Source organism: Halichoerus grypus, chromosome 1 (genome assembly GCF_964656455.1).
Source record: "Halichoerus grypus chromosome 1, mHalGry1.hap1.1, whole genome shotgun sequence".
NCBI lineage: Eukaryota > Metazoa > Chordata > Mammalia > Carnivora > Phocidae > Halichoerus > Halichoerus grypus.
The window spans coordinates 195,536,581-195,556,972 of NC_135712.1; the positions used below are offsets into that span (position 1 = coordinate 195,536,581).

General features: G+C 56.2%; 1 protein-coding gene across 2 annotated transcripts in view; it reads right to left on the minus strand.

The window, feature by feature from the left end:
- Positions 1 to 9,563: 9,563 nt before the first annotated feature.
- Positions 9,564 to 20,392, minus strand: part of PRKCD (protein kinase C delta) — a 28,922-nt gene continuing 18,093 nt past the window's right edge. The window contains exons 5-19 of one of the 2 annotated variants that reach the window (XM_036102557.2): positions 19,518 to 19,578; positions 19,185 to 19,347; positions 19,063 to 19,094; positions 17,900 to 17,985; positions 17,517 to 17,646; positions 16,711 to 16,802; positions 16,178 to 16,265; positions 15,860 to 15,957; positions 15,527 to 15,700; positions 15,234 to 15,325; positions 14,606 to 14,668; positions 13,438 to 13,576; positions 13,093 to 13,281; positions 12,362 to 12,490; positions 9,564 to 10,283 (exon numbers count right to left, since the gene is read on the minus strand). In XM_036102557.2, the coding sequence (XP_035958450.1) occupies positions 10,125 to 10,283; positions 12,362 to 12,490; positions 13,093 to 13,281; positions 13,438 to 13,576; positions 14,606 to 14,668; positions 15,234 to 15,325; positions 15,527 to 15,700; positions 15,860 to 15,957; positions 16,178 to 16,265; positions 16,711 to 16,802; positions 17,517 to 17,646; positions 17,900 to 17,985; positions 19,063 to 19,094; positions 19,185 to 19,347; positions 19,518 to 19,578 (1,695 nt within the window). In that variant the 3' untranslated portion in view covers positions 9,564 to 10,124. Of the gene's footprint in view, positions 10,284 to 12,361; positions 12,491 to 13,092; positions 13,282 to 13,437; positions 13,577 to 14,605; positions 14,669 to 15,233; positions 15,326 to 15,526; positions 15,701 to 15,859; positions 15,958 to 16,177; positions 16,266 to 16,701; positions 16,803 to 17,516; positions 17,647 to 17,899; positions 17,986 to 19,062; positions 19,095 to 19,184; positions 19,348 to 19,517; positions 19,579 to 20,392 lie in introns of both variants that reach the window. The other variant, XM_036102556.2, reaches the window with a different exon arrangement.

Genomic DNA, 20,392 nt, shown 5'->3' on the forward strand with positions numbered 1-20,392 from the left:
TCTGGGTACTCTATATAGTAAACCCCAAATCATGAGGTTCTCCATTCTGGGCTTCTAGGAACAGGCCCTATTCCTAACCTGTGTGAGTTCTGAGGATCGTTAGCTCCAATCCACGCAGAGGGTTCTTTCCGCCAGCCTTGGGTCCTTTCCCTACACGCCTGTAGCTATGGGCACTCAGCTGAGTACTCGGAGAAGATCCTCGGCAGCTCTGCAGTCTTCTCTCTCTCTCATCTTCCGTGGGCTACACTGTGAATTCTAGTCACCTTGGCTTCCCTGAACTTCCAGCTTCTTCTTCTCAACTTGGGGAGCCCCTTGGGCGCCACCTGTGTTCCCCCTCTCTATCCTCGGCCTGGGGACCGTCTCCGGGCAATAAAGCGACGGCAATCACAGGGTTCACCTCCTTTGTTCCCCATCTCCAGGGAGTACTAACCTTCATTGCTTGATGCCCAGCATCTTGAGAACTGTTGCTTCATTGATTTTATCTTGTTTTTTAAGGTTTTTTTCAGGCAGGAAGGTAAATCCAGTCCCTTTACTCCATCTTGGCTGAAAGCAGGATTCCATATCATTTATTTGGATAAATGAATGGTGGTAAGTTTGTATGATGGAATATACAACCACGAAAAGGAATGCTTTAACCAGAAGATTATATATTGCATGATTCTACTTATTTTAAATGTCCTGAATAGGCAAATCAATTGTCAGAAAGTAGATTAGTAGCTCTCTAGAGTTGGGGTATAGGAGAATTGGGGGTAGTGGTTAAAGGGTATGGGGAATCTTTTTGGGTGATGAAATGGTTCTAACAGGGATTGTGGTGATGGTCACACAACTCCATGAACACACTGAAAACCACTAAATTGTACACCTTAAGTGGGTGGATTGTATGGTATGTGAATTTCAAAGCGCTCACAGAAAGAAAAAATGCACCTGAGCTACAGGACTTGGCAAAAATCAATTTTGAAATCATGCCAAGGGGATATCCAGGGGCAGAAGGATCCTCGGTACACAGATACTGTTCATATGAAGCTTAAAAACAACTCCCCAGACTATGTTCAGGGACGCAGAGAAGTGCTCCTCACTCTGAAAGCAGGTTCTGGTCCCTCCAGAAGAACACAGACAAAAGGAAGAGGCTGTGGGCTAGGGAGGGAGGTCTGAGGGGGGGTCTGGGGCAGAATCCTCTATACTTTCCTCTATGTCTGAGAATTTTCTTAATAGGATTACTTGTCAGATCAATCATGGCACATCCGGCTGACGTCAGTCAGGTGCACCTGCCCCCTGTGCTGTCCCCGCCCCGCGCCCAGGCTCTGACGTCCCGTCACGGACGCAGAAAGAACACCAAAAGTTTAAGAACCCAACCTTTGCCGCTTGAAGCTTGTTTTTTGCTTCCTCCAGAGTAATGCAATTTTGCAATCACCCTTGCACGTGCTGGGTCTCCCCCAACCTTCCGAAAGTCCAGGAAAACCTACCGAGCTCCTAAAGACAGCCACCAGTGGAACCGTGTGGAGTGTTCCTCTGCGCCTCCCCCAGGGCCGCTCTGCCCTCTCCTGCCTGCCCTTCCCCATTAGCACAGCCACACCCCACCCCCCACTCCAAGAAATGCCAGGCTCCCAGTAACCCCCACCTGCAGGCCACACACCCAGCAGATGCTGGTTGAACCACTTCTCGAAGCCATCCCCTTACCTCCAGCGGGTTTCCCTCTCGGAGGGCTCACCTTCCAGCCAGCCTCGTGCAGGCTTGGGGCTGAATCAGGCCTGGCCCTTTTGGCAGCTGGGGAGCCGAGGGCCCCACCACAGGTAGGCGGGGGCTGGGAGCAGGGCTGCCACTCAGAAGACCAAGTAGCCCTGGGCCCTGCATATACAGGGCTCTGCCCAGCTCCCAGGCCTCTGCTCTCTTCCATCCCTCTGCCTGGGACTGCTTCTCTGAACCTAGCATCTCACCTGCTCATTCTTTTTAACTTTTAAAAACTGAGATGTCACCTCCATCAAGAAAAGCACATAGAACAGATATACAGTGTTAACAAATCATTCTAAAGAGATACCTGGTCACCAGCAGTCAGGTCAAGAGACAGAACGCCTAGCTGGTCTTTAAAAAACACCTCTAGGGCTGCCTCAGTGGCTCAGTTGGTTGAGCGTCTGACTCTTGATTTCCACTCAGGTCAAGATCTCAGGGTCTTGAGATCAGCCCAGGGCAGGCCCCGTGCTCAGCAGGGAGGATGCTTCTCTCCCTCTGCCCCTCCTCCCTCTCTCTCTCTCTCTCTCTCATATAAATAATCTTTAGAAAACACCTTTAAACATTATGAAATGTTTTGAACGTCAAGATAGGCACAGAGATTAAAATAGCATCCACAGACCCTCCACTGAGTTCTATGAACCTCTAAAGGTTTTCCTTACATACATAAAACATTTGCTTTAAGAGGCAAAACATTACAGCCCTTCGGGTACCCTCCAGCCCTTCCTTACCCTCCAGTGGTGGCCAGGGTCCTGGCCCAACATTCCCACCACTGCTCTGTGAACTTGTACCTCACACAGAAGTGCAGCCTGAGCTCGGGCTGCATGATTTCATCACCCTGCACACTCGTCCTTCCCCATTGTGCTTTGCCTGCAACAGGGGTTTGAGATTTTATCAGCATTGACGCAGGTGGCTTTTTCCCACAGAGAAAGTGGATGAGCCAGTATTCTGCTGCCCGAATTCACCTGCAGCTCCTGATCTCATCTCCTGTTGAGGACATTCGGGCTACGTCCAACTCAGTATTCCATAGACTACGAGCCAATGCACATTCTTGCACCCGTGACTCTCAATGTCACCACCACGACTTTCGCCAGCACGAAAACTCTGGGTCTTCAGTACTCCCAAAGAGTGCCAAATTGCCTTCCAGGGGGAGGGGGCCAATGTACATCCCCAGCCTCGCTAACAAGGACCCACAGCTTCTTCGCATTTCAGCAATTAGCAGACTATAGGTGTTGCAGGGACCTACTTGTTCTATAGGTCTCCAGATTAGATATCTCTCTCTTCCTCCAGAAGGCCTTTCCCGGTCCCTGCTGCTCTCCCAGGAAGAGCCAGCATGTTCTCTGTGTACCCACAGCCCAGTGGGCGCCCCACCCCAAGCCCCGGTCATTGTCTCCTTCCGCACCTGCCTCCCCCAAGAGACCATGAGGCCTGTTCCTTGCTCCCTGCACAGGCCCCGAGATGCAGCAGCAGTTACTGAATGCTCACAGAATGAATCGAGTCCAGCCTTCATCTCAGATCAGGACCACAAATGTACAGGAAAGCCCCCAGCGCAGGATCTGACCTTAGTAGATACTCTAGAAACATCAGTGCAACCAGCCTGTCCGCAGCCCAGATGCCACCCGCAGCACATGCATTTGGGGGCCTCCAGCAGGGTCTCCAGCTCTGCCTCTGGAACAAGCTGGGGAGGGGCATGAGGGCTGAGGGGAGACTTTAGTGTGGGCTGTAAGACCCAATAAGACAGGGCAGCGAAGTCTCTGGGCGCTGGCTGTTCTTTCTGCGGCAGCCTTAACATCCCACAGAATTTCACGACAGTGATAATTACTGCCTTTCATATCATTTGGCTTTAACTTGAGCCAAGAATGGTGGCATTTGACATTCAAATTTTCTTTTTCATAATTTAAATCTACACGAGACCCACTCGCCATTCATACCATTCTTAGACACTCATTTTCCTGCTGTCGAGCTGGCTCCTGGCCCAGAGCCCACAGCGAGGGCAGGAGCGGAGCGAGGACCCTGCTGCCGGGTCTGGAGCCCACTCCTCACTCGCGGGCCGCAGCTCTTCGCTCCCAACCAGGGAGACTCTGTCCCCTCCCTTTCTACACGATTCCTGGACACTATTAGCCAGGGCCCAGCCATGCCTTGTACTCAGAGCATTGTTAGGAGACAAACACGTAAGGAGTAAAATGTTCACGAGCTCAGAGTAAGAACAATGGGCTTAGATTTCCTGAGTAGCCACCGCGTGCCGAGCTGCACGAAGAGTTTTCCACGCAGCAGCTTCACAGCGTGGAGGGCAGGTTACGCACAAGCTACCGGTGAAACGCTGAGGCTCCGAGAGGCCGAGGAACAGCTGGGGATGGGCAGGCAGGTGTAGACCCAGCTGGGGCCCCACACCAGTACCCTATGAGTTGGTCATCAGCACTGTCAGCTGCTCACCTGATCAAAACGGCATTGGATATCCAGCTATCGACAAACCTAAACCAGGGTGTAAAGACAATCTTTTTTTTTTTTGAAACATACGTTGTTTCCAAATGGAGCATTCGAGAACATTTAAGCTTAACAAAATCCGTTTTCGATTCAATGCAAGCCTTTTGTGAAGTGTGTTATTTTTAACTTGTTATTGACGCAAAGTGCGCCTAATTCACTTAATTGTTTCTGAATTCATGATTTAAAACCCAGGAAGCTGCTTGGAGAGGCCTGGCCAGTATTATTGATGGCAGGTTTGTACTGGACTCTGGCCAGCCGCAGCTGCCTTGCTCTTGAACGGGGTCCCAACCCTCAGCTGAGGCTTTGGGCCTCTGCCACTTACCAGCTGGTGGACATTGTCTTCTGAGGTCCCTGGACTTTGGTCACCCGCCGCTGCTAAGTCCACAAGGCGGGACTGGCAGCCTTCCCTGCTTGTGCCTACTCGTCACCCTGGGCCCCTCCCCACACCAGAGCAGGGCCAGGGGAGCAGAGAGGGAGGCGCAGGATGGTGCTGGGGGTCTAGCAAGGGCTCAGTGGACGCCATGCTCATTCATCAGCGTTTACTGACCGCCCACCGTGTGCCAGGCTCAGGGTGAGCCTGAAGTAGGCAGAAAGGAGGAGCCACGCTGTTGTCCTACAGGAGGGGGAGGTTTGGGGACACACCTGGCTGTTCTGAGGGTCTGCCTTTGTCCCAGCCTCTGCCTCCCCGTGTGACCTGGCCCAGCCCCTTTTCTTCTCTACCTCAGTGTTCTATCGTGAATCCATGGAGACCCCCACTGACGATCCATGATCCCTGAGGGTCCTTCCAGCTCCAAGGCAGCCTGCCTGTGCCCCATCCTAGCTGCCCTCCACTGTCTCTGCCCGTCACTGGGCTCACCTTCCCTCTTCCTGGGGCCTCTGAGGACCGGGACAAGGGACCCGAGCGCTCTCCCTGATAGCTCCTGAGCCAGCCTGGGAGAATGCTTGTGTCTGTGGAAAACATCACAGCAGAGCCTCAGCCCGGAGCCGTTGGGCAAGTTGTCCTTAACCTCTCAGAGCCTCAGTTTGTGGATGTGAATCCTCACAACAGACTGTTATTTCCTCATGGGGCTGTTGTGAGGATTCATTGCCTTTGATGATGCAGGGAAAGTGTCAAGCGCAGTGCTGGACCCAGAGTGTCACCTTCATGAGCTCTCGAGACACACACAGTGGGTGCTAGATGAGCCCTGTTGAGTGACAGCTCCAAATGATGCCTGTTGAGCTCCTGGCACAGAGTAGGCGCCTGTTCTATGAGGGCATGCATGAATTTGGGAACAGAGCCCAAACCGCCACCCCACCCCCGGGGCGTGCGTCCACCATCACAGGTGCCATCAACAGAAAGCTAACCTGCCCCTCTCAGAAGATGAGTAAGGAAAATACCTTCCCCAGAGGGCGTTGAGCTTTGCATGCTGCTTAACGTGGGCTGAGCGGCTAATGGCAGGGCTTTCGGAGTATGTATTTCTCGGCAGGGAAAGAGAAGAAACTGGGGGTTCTTCTAAGGCCGCTGAAGATGCCTGATTTGGGGACTGGTATTAAAGTTCCAAAGGTTCAAATCACTGAGGCTACAGCTGGCGAGGGTTGGATTCGATCATCTGAGAGACCCAGGGAGTAGCCCAGTGCCCCAAACCTCACAGGTCTGGCCTCACCTGGGCCGTACTGACTCAGGCCTGGCTCCCACCTTTGGGGGGTCTTCCTTTGCCCCTTCTTTGCTCCCAGGTTCCGTTGTTCAGTTGCGTGCCTCTCCCCTTCACCAGCATCAAGGAGATAAGGAGGTGCCTGGGAGGGTGGTCAGGACTCAGGAAACAAAACTGGATTTCCAGCCTCTAGCCTCACACAGGGCAGCCTGAGGTCACCTGCTGGGTACCGTCAGGGTGCAGGAGGGAGCCAGGTCCCAGCCAGCTTGGAGGGGCCAAGGAGGAGGCAGGTGCATGGTGGGTTGCAGAGGGGCAAACCCCCAGCCTGCTGACCAAGAGCATCAGAGGGAAGTCCTGGAGCCCACTAGCCCCTCCCACCTTGGCAAATGCGACACACCTCATTTCCTGCTATTAAAACCTGCAATAAACCTCCCAGCTCATATCAGCTCTGCACACCTTAATAAGGAATAAATTGAGGAAATGTGACCGAAATGTCGGGATGAATGCCAGAGACTGGATTGGAGATATGGACTAGCCCCGGGACCCTGTTAAAGGTCAGGGTAGATATCTAGATGTATAACCTTCGCATCCCTGAGCCTCTGCAAAATTGTCCTCCAACACCTGCTTGCTGGAACTTTTCCCCAGGGACTAACTTTTCCCCAGAGGTGGGTTAAGAACACAGCACAGTATGTGGTGAGAGCGGGTCCTCCCTGGCCTGAGCCAGCAGCAGCACCCGCCAGCTGGATGACCACCAGAGGGCGCTGTAGCCCAGCCAGCCCGGGGCCTTCTCTCCCGGAACCTCTGGGACCCGGGGTCTGGGAGGTACAGGCTGGTGACTTTGCCTTCCAGGGTGTGGCCTGTTCAGCGCAGCGTTTCCTGACTTCACTTGGATGACCGGGCAAAATGCAGATTCCTGGCTCTCGATCCCGATGCAGCTTGGACCCTCCGGGGAGCTCTGAAAATACTGATGCCCGGTCCACCTCTGGAGATCACCTTTTTATTAGACCAGAGGCAGCCCAGGCATGGGGGTTCCAACGCGCCGCCAGCACTGAGACCTGCTGCTTGGAACTTGGCATGGTGGCCATGTCTCATCGGTACGCGAAGTACACCGGATTTGGGAGCCACTGCCTTACAGGGACTTGCGCGGTCATTCATTCACTCATTCACTCATTCACCCCTCTCTGTAGCCCCGCCCTTTGCTTCCAGACCTCTGGGTGCCTTCCTAAGCTGGCACATGGAACTACAGGGTGGAATCATTCTGAACCTTTCTCTCTAACTTGCTCGTTTTGGTCCCTCGACCTTGCTGGTATCCAGTCAGCCTCCCCCACTGCTGGGCTTTCTGCTTACTTCCCAATTAATCTCTGCAATGGCGGGCATCCTGGGCCAGCCTCCTGGGGCCTGTGGGTGAGGGTCCTCTGCACAGCTCTGCCTAAGAAGGGGGATGGCTGGGACACGGGGCGGGTGCCTCGTAGGTTTTCATCCAAACTGCCAAGTGGTCCCCCCCCGTAGTCCGGTGAGAAGCCCAGCTGGCAGGCCCTCCGTCCGGAGCATGTTCCATCCCGTTGAGGGGATGGAGTCACAGTGGCTGCTGATTACGGAGCATATTTGTGTGTCCATGGGGTACACTTACAGACCTCATCCTCTCCCACACACAGCGGCATGGTTATCCCCATTTGACAGAAAAGGAAGCTGAAGCTCTGGGAGGTTGGCACTCACTGAGGTCACCAACTAGGGACACTAGGGATTTGAACCCAGAACCATCTGACAGCAGAGCCCATGCTCCTGCCCCCCCAGCCCTCCTGCATCCGTGTTACCCTGCCCAGCTCTGACGGCGGGGCCTGGCGTGCAGTGAGCCCAGCGCTCCACCTGGCCCTGGCCGTGGGGGCCGAGGGCTCTGCTGTTTGCACACCTGCTTGGTAGGTGGAGGGGAGGAGGCTGCCTGCTTCTAGAGGACCCCCAGATTCCAGGGAAAATGTGGCTCGGGGCCCAGCCACGAGAGGCATTTCCTGAGGCCGTTGGGTCAGGCCTGGCACCTCCCCAGCTCTGAGAACAGGCCCGGAGGCACTCAGCCTCCAGCCTCCCAGGCAGCTGGGCGGCATCCCGGCGGCTGCTTCCCCGTCGCCGTCCCCCGGCTGCTTGAGGTGGGCCTCACAGGCCCAGCCCCTGCCCTTTCTTGGGCTTTGCCTGGCACCGTGGGGGACCAGCATCCGTCCTTAAGGGGATCCCCAGACCAGGAGCTCCTCAAAGCAGCAGGATTGTCTCATTTTATAGATGAGGGAATTGAGTCCCAATGAAAAAACTTGTGGATGGCAGAGTGGAAACTCAAACGCCAGGCTCCTGACTCTGGGCACCACGTTCTCCCTGCCGCCCTCCACTTACCCCTCTCCACACAGGAGGAAGCTGGGGTTCTCGGGGCAAGGCTCTGCTTTGGAGCTGATGGACAATGGGGAGAGCCTTGGAATTCAAACACCAACCAACCGTATTTTTGTTCTAAACCCACTCTGGACAGCCCCAGGGGAGCTCTTGGCGCCTGTGTCGGGGACACGGGTGCCCCAGCACAGCCCATGCCCTGCCGGCTCCCCCACCTGACTGTGAGCCCAAGGGACCAAGCCTCACTTCTGGGCTTTTCCCTGCCGTAGAGCAGAGCAGGGATTCGACGAGAGTGTTTCCTGAAGAGGATGGCTGGTGGATGGAGAGGGGAGGGGGACTTTAGCCTGTCTAGGGAGTCTGCCCCGCCCATCCCCACAGCCCCCTCCCCTGGCCAGCACCAGCCCCACCTCGTCCCACCTCTCTCCAGCCTTGGAAACTTGTACCTCAGCCCAGAAAAATGAACTTGCTGGAAGTCTGCTGCTGGCTGTCAGGGCCAGCCAATCAGGTGCTGGGGCACTTGGCCCTCTAGGGCTGGAGGGCCAGGGGCTGGCCCAGAGGGGCTGGACCCTGGAGAGCAGGGGAACAGAGGGAGGGGGAGCCAGAGAGTGGGAGACCCTGAGGTGGTGGGAAGGGAGAGCTGCCCAGGCTCAGGGGTCAGGGCCGCCACCCCTGACTCCTGGAGCCCCTGTCCTCACTGCACCGCGGGCACACTGGAGCATGGCCCTCAGCCCCGACACAGCCACTCAGCATTTTCTCATCCTCTTCTCCCTCCCTGCTCCCCTCCCCTTCCCCAGGTAGCAAGGACTCTTGAGAAGTAGATTCTAGAACTCTAACACAGGCTCTTCTGTGGCAGGGACAGGGATACAGAACAATGAGATGTGGAGTTCCATCTAGCATCACCTTGCCTTGTCCCCATTTTACAGATGAGGAAGCTGAGGCTTAAGACGACTGACACGCCCACGTCTTTTGGCTACTCTGGGATTTGAATCCAGATGGGCCTGAGGCCTGAGCTCTATTTCCTTCCTCTTCCCTGTCCTCTTCCCCAGTCTGGGCCAGCCTCCGAGCCTCTGCTCACGCCTCTCTGCCCGCACTCTCCTGACACATTGTCTGCATCTGGGCCCACCTCCTCCCATCCATCGCCCCACAGACACACTCAGGGATCCCTTCAGCCACCCAGAAAAGCCTTCTTCTTCAGGCCCAGGGCCCCGGAGCCACAGGAAACCCATAAATACAAACACATTTGCATGAAAACCCAGGGGTCTGTGTCTGTCGCTCACAGCTCACTCAGCTTCCAGGACAGAGCTGCCAGAGGTGGGAGCAGCTTCCTGGGACAGCCGTGTCCCAACAGCCAGGTCAGTGCCATTCGGTGTTTATTTAGACACACAGATAAAAGAACCTGGCGGTTCAAACAGTTTGTGATCCTTTTTCGTTTTTTTGTTCCTATATATACATGTGTGTGTGTGTATATGTGTGTGTGTATATATATATATATTTTAAAAAATCAACACATCACCAGTCCCCCATACGTTTCTTCTCTACTGAGCAATATATACAGCCTATTATATATATATGTGTGTGTGTGTATATATATATAATATATTTTTTCAATAGATAACTACATTCAAGTAATGAAACACAGGATTTACAATTTCCCTCTGATGGCAGAGGAAAAGCAAATTCACACACAGTTCACAGAAGTACCGTAAGAGCCCAGTCAGACAGGAGCTGAGGCCCCTCTTGGGGGCCAAGCGGCGGCAGCAGCAGGAACCAGACAATCACACTGTTGCTAACTGTGGGAGGCGGGCAGGTGCCGATGAAGGGGGACGCCGCCCGGCCTGCTCTGCCCAGGCTGTGGTCACGCTGGCTGACCCAGGCTCCCCGGCTGGACTGGGCTGGGGGGCATGTCTGGAAACCTCACTTTTCCAGGAATCTCTCAAATTTGGGGTTCACAAAGGAGAAGCCAGCGAATGCTGTTTGGTCCATGGAGTCGATGAGGTTCTTGTCAGTGTAGGAGAGACGTGCCTTCTCGTTCAGGAACTCCTGGTCGAAGTTGCTGTAGTCTCCAGGGGACTTCTGCGGGCAGAGGGAAGTGGCACATGAACGGGACCCACGGGGCGGCCCTCCAAAGGTCCCCAAGTTCCCGAGACTGCCTCCCACACACCTCAAAATCCCTGTGGTGCTGGGCCAGGCCAGAGCTGGCCTTATTAAGAACAGAAAGAGAGACAAACCGTAAGAGACTCTTAACTCTAGGGAACAAACTGAAGGTTGCTGGAGGGGAGGCTGGTGGGGGGCATGGAGTAACGGGGTGATGGGCATGAAGGAGGGCTCGTGATGTGAGGAGCACTGGGTGTTATACGCAGCTGATGAATCACTAAACTCTACCCTAAAACTAATAATACGCTATATGTTAACTAACTTGAATTAAAAAAAAAAAAAAGAGAGAGGGCGAGTACAGAAAAGGAGTCTCTCCTAACAGCCTAAGAGGAGCCCAGCTGGACAGTGGATCATCCCCCCAAGGGGATGAAGGAAGCCAACAAAGAGCCCTGGGCCTGGATAAGGAGAGGTGGCATCATCCTGAACAGGACTCCAGCAAACCACAGCCCATGAGCAAACCCCACCCACCACCTGTTTTTATAGGCCCCAAGAGCTGTAAGAACAGATTTCACACTTTTAGTGCTTAGGGAAAAAAATCAAAAAGGAGATTAATATTTTATGACATGTAAACATGAGATGAAACCCAAATTCCAGTGTCTGTAAGTGAAGTTTTATTCATGCAAAACTATACCCATTCATTGACATATTTTCTATGGCTGCTTTATTGAGACCGTCTGGCCTGCAAAGCCTAAAATATGTACCATCAGACTGTTCCAGGAAAAGTTTGCCAACTCTCTGCTTCTGAGGATACAATGAAATGGGAATAGAAGAGATCTCAGGCCGGTGGCCTTTAGGCTGAACTAAGCAGGCAGGTACAATCATTTTGACTGGCACTGGGTTTTAATGAGATTTGAGCCAGTTACTTTAAAATTGGGCAATTTGATGTAAAAATCCAGATTTCTGGCTTCTTTTGAAAACTGGCAGCCTTGGGCCCGTTGCCCGGCGTGTGCACTCCTGGTGTGGAGGTCCCCTCGGACAGCTCGCCCTAGGCCCCCGACCATTTCCCACGGACCCACACACCTGCCCTGTGCTTCTTGGTGCAGAGAAAGAAATCTACCCCTCTTTCTATCAAAAGCAAGAGACTGCGAGCAGACTGTGTGATTTTCCTCCAGCCAGCCTGGCCCAGTAATAAGGTGCCCGGCCCAGGAGGCCCCCGAATTTCAGCTCCCTGGAGCTGGGGAAGCTCTCCGGCCTCAAGGGACAATTCGGGGCACATTACACAAGCTGCCGGGGGGTCCTGACAGAGAGAAAGCCAGAGGGAAGAGCTGCGGTCAGAGAAGGGCCACGGAGTCCAACTCCTTATCTGAGAATTCTGGCCCCAACCTGCCTCTCCTCTCCTGCTGGCTCCTCTGTAGATTCCAGGCCTCTGTGGGAACATCCCTCCTCCATCTGGTACGCCCCCCGGCTGCCCTCCCCGCCCCGCCCAGATCCCGCTTCTTCTCAGACCCACTCCGTTCTTTGCATCTGGGCTCCTGCTGACAGACTCCCCCGGTGACAACTGATCATGTGTGGTCTTGCGACAGTTCTTGCATTGTTGTCTTATATCATAAACGATCATCAGTGCGCAAGCTTCTTATCTCTCCGAGGAGCTGGAGCTCCTCTGGCTCTGGGCCTCCTGCTCTGTGCTTTGCACCCAACACTCAGCATTTCCAAGATGTACTGGAAGGTGGATTGGGTGGATGGAGGGAGGGAGAGGCCTTAACTCTGATTCCCAAAGCATAGTACCCTGCAGATGGCGGCGTTAAAGAAGGTCTACTGACGGGTGGCTGGATCTACAGTTCCCACTGTTTGTTGACTTACTGACTGAGGGGGGTTGTGCGGTGAGAACACAAAGGTAGAGGCAGAGACAGAAGGTGCCGGGGCTGCCAGGGAAGCAGGCTTGCTGGAAGAATGGAGAGGAGGAAAACATGCAAACGAAGCAAGAGGAGAGGCAGGGCCTGGAAGGCAGTGGAGGGCAACAGCAAGTGGGTGGCCCCCACAGGAGTGGGATCACCTACCACTTTGGGCTTGAAGGGCGGCTCCACGGCCCGTTTCTCCAGCAGAGTCCAGTTGATGGTCTTGAAGAAGGGGTGGATTTTGATGTTCCCGTTCACTCCCAGCCTCTTGGTTGTATCCCTTTCAAGCAGCTGCAATCCAGCAGGGGCCCTGGTTAGCCCCGAGGACGTCGGGAAATCCAGAGCCTCAGCGAACCCCAAGCAGGCCCAGGGGTGTCCACGCGGGCCTAGCCCAGCCCTGTAGCCCAGCCCAGGGCCTCTGAACCTGAGAGGGTCCTCTCTGGCCTGCTACCCTCCTGGGTCCCCCAGATATAATAGGCCATGCAGGAGGCCTGCCGGGACTTTCTGCCGTGGGCCTGTGAGCAAAAGCAGTGGTGTTTACCGGGTGTTCACGATCTGCCTAGCACAGACCCGAGTACCATACGTTTATGTTCCCTTCCCCAAAACTCTGCGAGGCAGGTTCTCCCACAGCCTCCATTTGGCAGATAAGGAGACAGACTCAGAGTTTAGCTTCAGGTCTGTCTCCTGACCCTAAGCTCATAATCACTACCAGGCTGATTTGGCGTGGTGGACTCAGGAGCTCCTGGGAACGTGGAGAGCGAGCAATACCCCCAGTGTGTTAGGACCAGAGCATCAGTGAGGCTGCCATTCCAGAGACGAGGGGCTCCTAGCCTACCTATGACCCGCATGTCTGCTGGGCCCTGCCCCAGCCAGCCTGGCCCAGAGTCTCCCACCTTCTCCAGGATGTCCTTGGACTCCTTGGTGATCCAGCGGGGATAATGCGGTGTGTCCACACGGATGGACTCAAAGAGTTCGTCCTCATCATCACCATGGAAGGGGGACTGACCAATGAGCATCTCGTAGAGAAGGACTCCAAAGGACCACCAGTCCACGGAGAATGAGTACTTCAGGCCCTGCAGGATCTGGGGCAGGAGAAGGGGGGCCAGAGCTGAGAGGAGCCCCCGAGCAGGAGGCCTGGCCAGGCTTCCTCATCCTCCCACCTGTGGCTCGGGACTGTCTCCCACCCTCTTGGGACAAGGTATCTGAGCGGGCTGGTGGCCGGGAGGATGCCCACTCACCTCAGGGGCGATGTAGTCAGGAGTGCCACAGAAGGTGCTAGCCTGTTTGTCCCCAAATATGTTCTCCTTGCACATCCCAAAGTCGGCAATCTTGATGTGGCCATCCTGGTCCAGCATCACGTTGTCCAGCTTGAGGTCCCTGAGAGGGGGCAGGAAAGGGAGTCACTGGGGGCCAATTCCCCTCCTCTCCTCCCAGCCCCAGTGTCTCCATTTCCAACCCTGTAAGCCTAGGACCTCCCCCAGGGGACAAGGGAATGAGGAAGAGAAAAGGAAGCCGAAAGAGAAAGAGGTGCTAAAAACAGGTGTTTCCTGCAAAACACCTGCTGGTGTGCCACGTGCTGAATACACACCACCTGACTTCCTAAAGCCCACACTGAAGATCAGAGAGGTGACGTCACTCGCTCAGGGTCACCTAGCTAGCGGTCAGCCGCGGACGTGGCCCTGGGCTCAGGTTTGCCTGACTCCACAAGGGCAGGGAGCAGGTCTGTTTTACACAGTTTGTGGTTTCAGTAGATAATTGATGCACATGGAGTACTAGAAAAGGGCAAACAGCAGAAGTCCATCTTCACTAACCTCGGTAACCAGGCCCGCCCCAGAGCAGTCCTCGGCACGGGCAAGTACACTACAGTGTGCGGCTCCCCCCAGCACCTTCTCAAACCCGAGCGCCAACATTTGATCCACACTGTCCCGTGGGTTCCATTTCCCCTTGACAAGGCATCTTGGCTTTGTCCCACATCAGTGCCCAGAGCTCAGCATCAGCCTTATTGATGGGGTCCCTACTCATTCACTGCAGGATGGGACTGTCATTTATTGGGCGAGAATTGATGGAAGCCGGCCCTACTGACAGCTCAGATGGGGCTTGGGAGCAAGACTGATCGCTCCCGGGAAGGGAGACGGCGTCCCAGGCAGTTCCGCGCTCCCACCAATGGCGCCAAGTATGGGCAACGAGCTCCCAGTCCCTGGCGCTGGGCCAGCCTCAGCAGAGGGGCCACAGGAATCCGAGCAATGGAGCAGGAGGCTTAGGCAAATACCCAACTAAAGCCTGACTCCGAGTGGAGATGGGGCCATGGCCGGGCTGGGCCTCACGCAGCGCATTTTGGGGGATATGATGGGGTTGGAGCTTTCCCTCCTAAAACCCCCCCAATACACGCCCCCCCCACCCCCGCACCTGTAAATGATCCCTTTGCTGTGCAGAAACTGTAGTCCACAGACTATCTCGGCTGCATAAAACCTGGAGGACAGAGAGAGACAAAGTGTTCCGGGATTTCTATGACCAGTTCCTGCTTCTCCCTGGGCCCCCATCCCCGCCCCCAGGGTCAGGAACTGCTGCAAATAACTCCATGGACAACCTGGGCCTGATTAAGCACGTCTTGTATCAGGCAGGAACGGGCTGGCAAACAAGGCTAAAAAGAAAATGGTGAAGGAAAAGCTCCAAATGAGACAATGCTCTGTCCTAAGAGTGTATACCTTTATGCAGATACATATGCACACACACACAGTTGGGGGGTACATGCCCGTCTGGGGGCCACACACCAGGGTCCTGTGTTGTACAGCATGACCATCTGCAAGGCTGCCCAGGCCAGGCTCAGGGAGGGGACAGGACCCTGGCACGTCTGTGCTGTGACACCAGCCACTCACTCACCATCCATGGCTTCCCATATGCTGGGGACAGTCCCAGCTACCCCAAGTCTCCCCATCCCCAGCTCTAGCCCAGGCTGACTTCTATGGGGAGAGGGAAGAAGGAACAAATGGTAGACCAGCAGTGCGCTCCCCCCCGCAACAGGGCCCTCACGTACGTGGCACGGTAGAGCTCGAAGCGGCCTTTGTCCTGGATGTGGTACATCAGGTCCCCCCCATTGAGGAACTCCATCACAAAGAACAGGTGGTCCTGCGGTGGGAAGAGGGGTGAACAGGGGCACAGCAAAGGGCAGAAGGTTCTCTACTGAGGGCCACCGAGGGCAAGACCCAACAGGAAGTAGGGGACACCTCTGCCCTGGAGGACCCGGGGGCAGGGGGGCGTGGCCCTGCCCCAAGGGGCCGAGGGAGGGGCTGTGGCTCCAGAGGCAATAACAGCGGGAGAGCCGGGCACCTTGGTCTGGAACGTGCAGAAGAGGTGGGTGAGAAAGGGATTCTCCCAGGCGAGTGCCAGCACCCGCTTCTCCACCATGGTGCACTCCACATCATCGTCGATCAGAACCACGTCCTTCTTGAGGGCCTTGATAGCAAAGAACTCCTTTTTGCTCTTCAACTCTGCGAGCAGCACCTGATGGGTAGGCAGGATGCTGAGCAGGAGAAAGCCAGGCCAAAGGGCCAGGGCACCACAACCCCACCGCATCAGGAAGAAGCCAGGTAGGGTGGGGATACAGGTGCCCTTGCTGGGCCCAGGTCCCCTGAGCTGCCCCAAGGCCCAACGGCCCCTTACCTTTCCAAAGCTGCCTTTGCCCAGGACCTTGTGGAAGGTGAAGTTCTCAATGTTGCACCTGGTGCTGCCCTCCCAGATCTTGCCGTAGGTCCCGCTGTCTGCCCAAGAGATGGTGCTTTAGACTCAGGTCTCTATCTGCCGAGTCCCCTCCCTTGGGGCCAAGGGGTGGGGTGGGGTGAGGGGCCTCAGAGAAGAAGGGGCTCCCTCTCCAGAGGTGGTGCCTCCTCTCAGGTCTTGGCCACGGAGGGAGGTCAGGCCCCCATCTCGAGTCCTAGTGGGGAGTGGGGGCTTTCCTGGGGGAAATGGGCCCAGCTTCACCTGGGACAATATCTCCAGAGACTCCTGGCTTCCTCTCAAAATTCTGGTAGATTCCAACAGCCTCCGTTTCTGATTTCCGGGCGGGTCTCTGGAGGACGGGATAGAGGTTGGGGAGCCAGACAGTCAGTCATACCATCATCAGAACTCCCAGCCCAGAGGGAGGACCCCCACAATCCATAACTCTACTCTCAAAACCAATGGGGGCCAGCAGGGGCAAAGCCCAGGACCTCCAGGTGGTGCACGTGCACGTGCACGCACACACACACACACACACATGCACACTTCCTGTGGCACAGGGACACCTTGATGGTCTGGAAGGCACCGATTACAAACAAAAGTTTTGTACACTGAGCCCCACCCTCCCAACCACTTACTCAATAGATTGTTATTTGTGTTGCCTTCGCTTGTAATTGATTCTAGAATTTTACCTTGAAGTTTTATGGCATTCCTCAAGCCCCACCCACACCTCTATAAACACCCCCACGCCCCCCCCCCCAGCCAGGGTTCCCACAGTGCCTGCCCACCTGGCTCACTTGGTTCAACGCCTCAGCCAGGAGCTTCTGGTTAATGCCGCAGAGGTTGGCTACCTTCTTCTGGCACTTATGGTGTACATTCATGCCGCAGTCTGGGGGGAAGCAGACAGGGCCATCAGGGCCCCTGCCTGGGCAGGACCAGGCAGGCCACCAGCAGGCTCCGGAAGAACTGTCCCCCTTCCCCCAGGCTCAGCCAAGGGCAGGGAGGAGGGGAGGAGAAAGTAGGAGGAAGCAGACCTTTGGTGGGGTCTGCTGGGTTTCCTGTCTTTAGAAAAAAATGCATCTGAAGCACCATGAGCACTTCAAATTTTTCATTATTTAAAGAAGAAAAAGCAAAAGCAGAAGCTATGAGGTCTAATTCTAAACCCTTTAAAGAGTGTCTAGGACAACCTAGACAAGTCACTTTCCCTCTAGGGGGTCTCCTGTTTCCGCCTCGCTACAGCCTGGGGAGGGGGCGGGGGTCTGTGAGGCACGTTTGCTGAGCACCTGCTAGTGTGCGTCAGGCCTCGGCTGAACACCTTCTGTCTGCTTGCCCCTCACGGCTCTCTGGGCCCCACTCAACTCTGACCCTACCTTACCCATGAGGACACTGAGCTCGGAGGGGTGGGGCCGCCTGGTCACACAGCAGGTAACCGGGAGAGGCAGAGGTGGTGGGGCCAGTGGAGAGGGGCCACCGAGCCCCCCTCCTCCAGCCACGGAGCCACGGCTACATTAGTTAGTCAGAGTTTACGAGGTCTGGGTGGGTCGGCGCCAGCGGGGAGGGCCCTCCTGCCCTGTCCGAGCCCCCAGAGCTGGGGAGCACGCACCTTCACATTTTAATCCCTGCTTCACCAGCCCCCAGAGCAGGCTGCCACAGTGGTCACAGAAGGTGGGGCTCATGTAGTTGTAAACCTTGAATCGGTGCGGCATGTCAATGTTGAAACGTTCTTTCTGGAACTGGGGGAGCGGGGGCGGTCACAGGTTGAGGGTCACAGGCCAGCGTCAGCTCCTTCCTCAACCCCTAGCTCTCCCCCAGCCCCATGCATGGCAAGATACCCAAAAGGGCTCCACCGGGGACTGGGCAATCCGGAAGTCTCAGGACGGACCAGGAAAAATGGGGTGAAGGGTGAGCTCCACGGGGAAAGGCTGGGGAGAATCCCTCCCAGGTGGCCAAGCGCCCCCCCCGGCCCCCCCCCGGGCCCGGCCTCACTATGGTGTCCCGGCTGTTGGCTGCAGTGCCCGTGCACCGGCCGATGATCTTGTCGATGCATTTCTTGTGGATGGCCGCGTTGCATTCTTGAGGAGGCACAGGCCGGGAGGGGGATGGGAAGGCAGCAGGAGGGGCAGGGCTGTGAGCGGGCGCCACTGGGCCAGTCCAGCCCTCCTCTACAAAGCCACTGTTCTCCCTGACCGCCCACCCCCTCACCCCACACAGGCCTGGGGCCCACAGCTTGCTTTTTCTCTCCTCCTGCCTGCCCTGGCAGGACGGGCCTGGGAAGAGTAGTGGCAGGGAGGACAGGCCAATCCGGAGGATCTCAGAGATTAGGGAAGGCTCAAGGGGGCCTAGTGGGCAGCTGGGGGGCAGCAGTGAGGGGCATGGAGTGTCGCCGCAAGAGGACCACAGGCAGGACAGCAAACGGGTCCCAAGCTCTCTCTCATGCTCCTGCACACACACACACCCCCAACACACACACACCCAACCCAAAGACCCTGGGACATACGTACTGATGCATAATAATGACAGTGGGCTCTCTGTATAGAATTGTTACTATGTGCCTGTCACCTAAAATGCAGCTTTATATGTTTTATCCCATTTGATCTTCATAATGGTTACTATCCCTATTTTACTGAGGCACAGAGAGGTTAAGTCATTCTGCCTAAGGCCCTCCAGGTGGGAAGTAGCAGAACTGGGATTCGAACCCAGGCCATCTGGCTCCAAAGCCCACGTTCAGAGCCACCGCCGTGGGGTGTACGTGTGTACCCGGACACACACGTACCCCCAGAGAAGCACGCGCACAGCCAGGGGTGTACTGGAAAAGGTCGAACAGCCTGTCTGGGGGAAAAGAGCCGCGATGGGTGGCACTGGCGGATTTCTGTGTACGTACGACACCAAGGCCCATCTCAGGCTACCAGGGTGACGCTCCCGAACGTGAGGGGTGGGGAAGCGACACAGGGAACTGGCTTCCGAGAGCAGAGCAAAGCCCGCCCGTGCGCCCGCGGGACGTGGCTCTCGTATGGACGCTCAGACGTGGGAATCTCCACGCACACCCTCAAGCACACAGGGCGCCCCCGTCCAGGCACACAGTCCTAACACAGGGACACAGGGCGCTGGCAGGCACGCGGGTGTGCAAACCGGGCCGAGGAGACACTTACGCCTGCATTTGTAGCCTTGCTTGTTGAGACCCCTGAAAGACAAATCCCCAGGCGGGGTCAGGGCTGGCTATGGGGCCCTCCCTACCCCCACCCCACCCTCAGCAGGCACAGCCAGCCCTCACCAAACAAAGTCTTTGCACACAGAACAGAAGGTGGGCTGTCTGAAGAAGGTGGCAATAAACTCATGGTTCTTGATGTAGTGGATTTTGGCCTGTTTGATGGCTCCACGGCGGTTCATTGTTGGGAACTTGGCCTCGTCTTCACCACGCATAGACTGTTTGCAATCTGGGGACCGTGGAGGCACGAGAGGTCAGTCCCAGCCCCCGGGAAGGACAGCATTCCTGGAGTCCCTCCCAGGGTGGCTCCGTGTAGACTGTTGATAGGGACTGCTTCTCTAAGCTTCTGCCCTGGCTCTAGCCTCTGAACCTACGTCCCCAGCCCAGGGAGGGTCTTACCTACATCTTCCAGGAAATACTGCACAGACATCAACACCTTGGCCTGGGGTTGCAGGTCCAGCTGCAGGGGTGAGGGTTGGGGGAGGGGGGCATCAATGAGGGCGGGCTCCAGCCAAGCTGGACTCAGAACCCGCCCCCATGGTTGGTCCCCCAAGCCCACGGGAGTCCTGGCAGCCTAGCCAGACACCTGTCTGCCCAGTGTGGGCATAGCCCTACCCTTGAGCCCCGCCCCCACCCCCACCCCAGGGGTATTATTACATTTGGGGAAGTGAAAGGATCCAGCCCACACCCAGCCCGGCCACATGGCCCAGGAACAGAGTGGGAAGGGAAACTCCCCACCCCCTCCCCTGGCTGCCCAAGGATCTTAGAATAGAGCCCCCCGCCCCCAGCCCCTGCAGATGCAGAGACACGGACACATGCATGCTGACACCCCCGTGCCGGTGCTCTCTGTGGCGGGGGCTCTGCACGCCCAGTCTCCTTACACAGTTCTGAAGGCAGGACCTTCACCGCGCCCAGGACCCCCGCCTGGTGCCTGACGTTGTTCCTCGGTGGAGTGGACAGAGAGCACAGCAAGTATCTCTGCCTGACCCGCCAAGGGTTGGTACAGCCCTGGGTCAACTTCTCTCCTGGCCTGGTCCCTTCATGCCTCCCTGGAGGCTGACCAGAGTCCCTGAGGGTCTAGGATCTTTTCCCATGGGGACATCTTGGCTGCAGGAGCCCACATGTAACCCCAGGGGGCAAGAGACGCCCTGGCAGTGCGGACATCCTGTGGCCATGAGGGACACAGGCCACGTGCGCGCGTGGAGGCCAGGCTCCGCCAGGGGAGTGGTGGCCCTCGGCCTTCCCCTCCTCCCGCCTTCTCACTGCCCAAGACA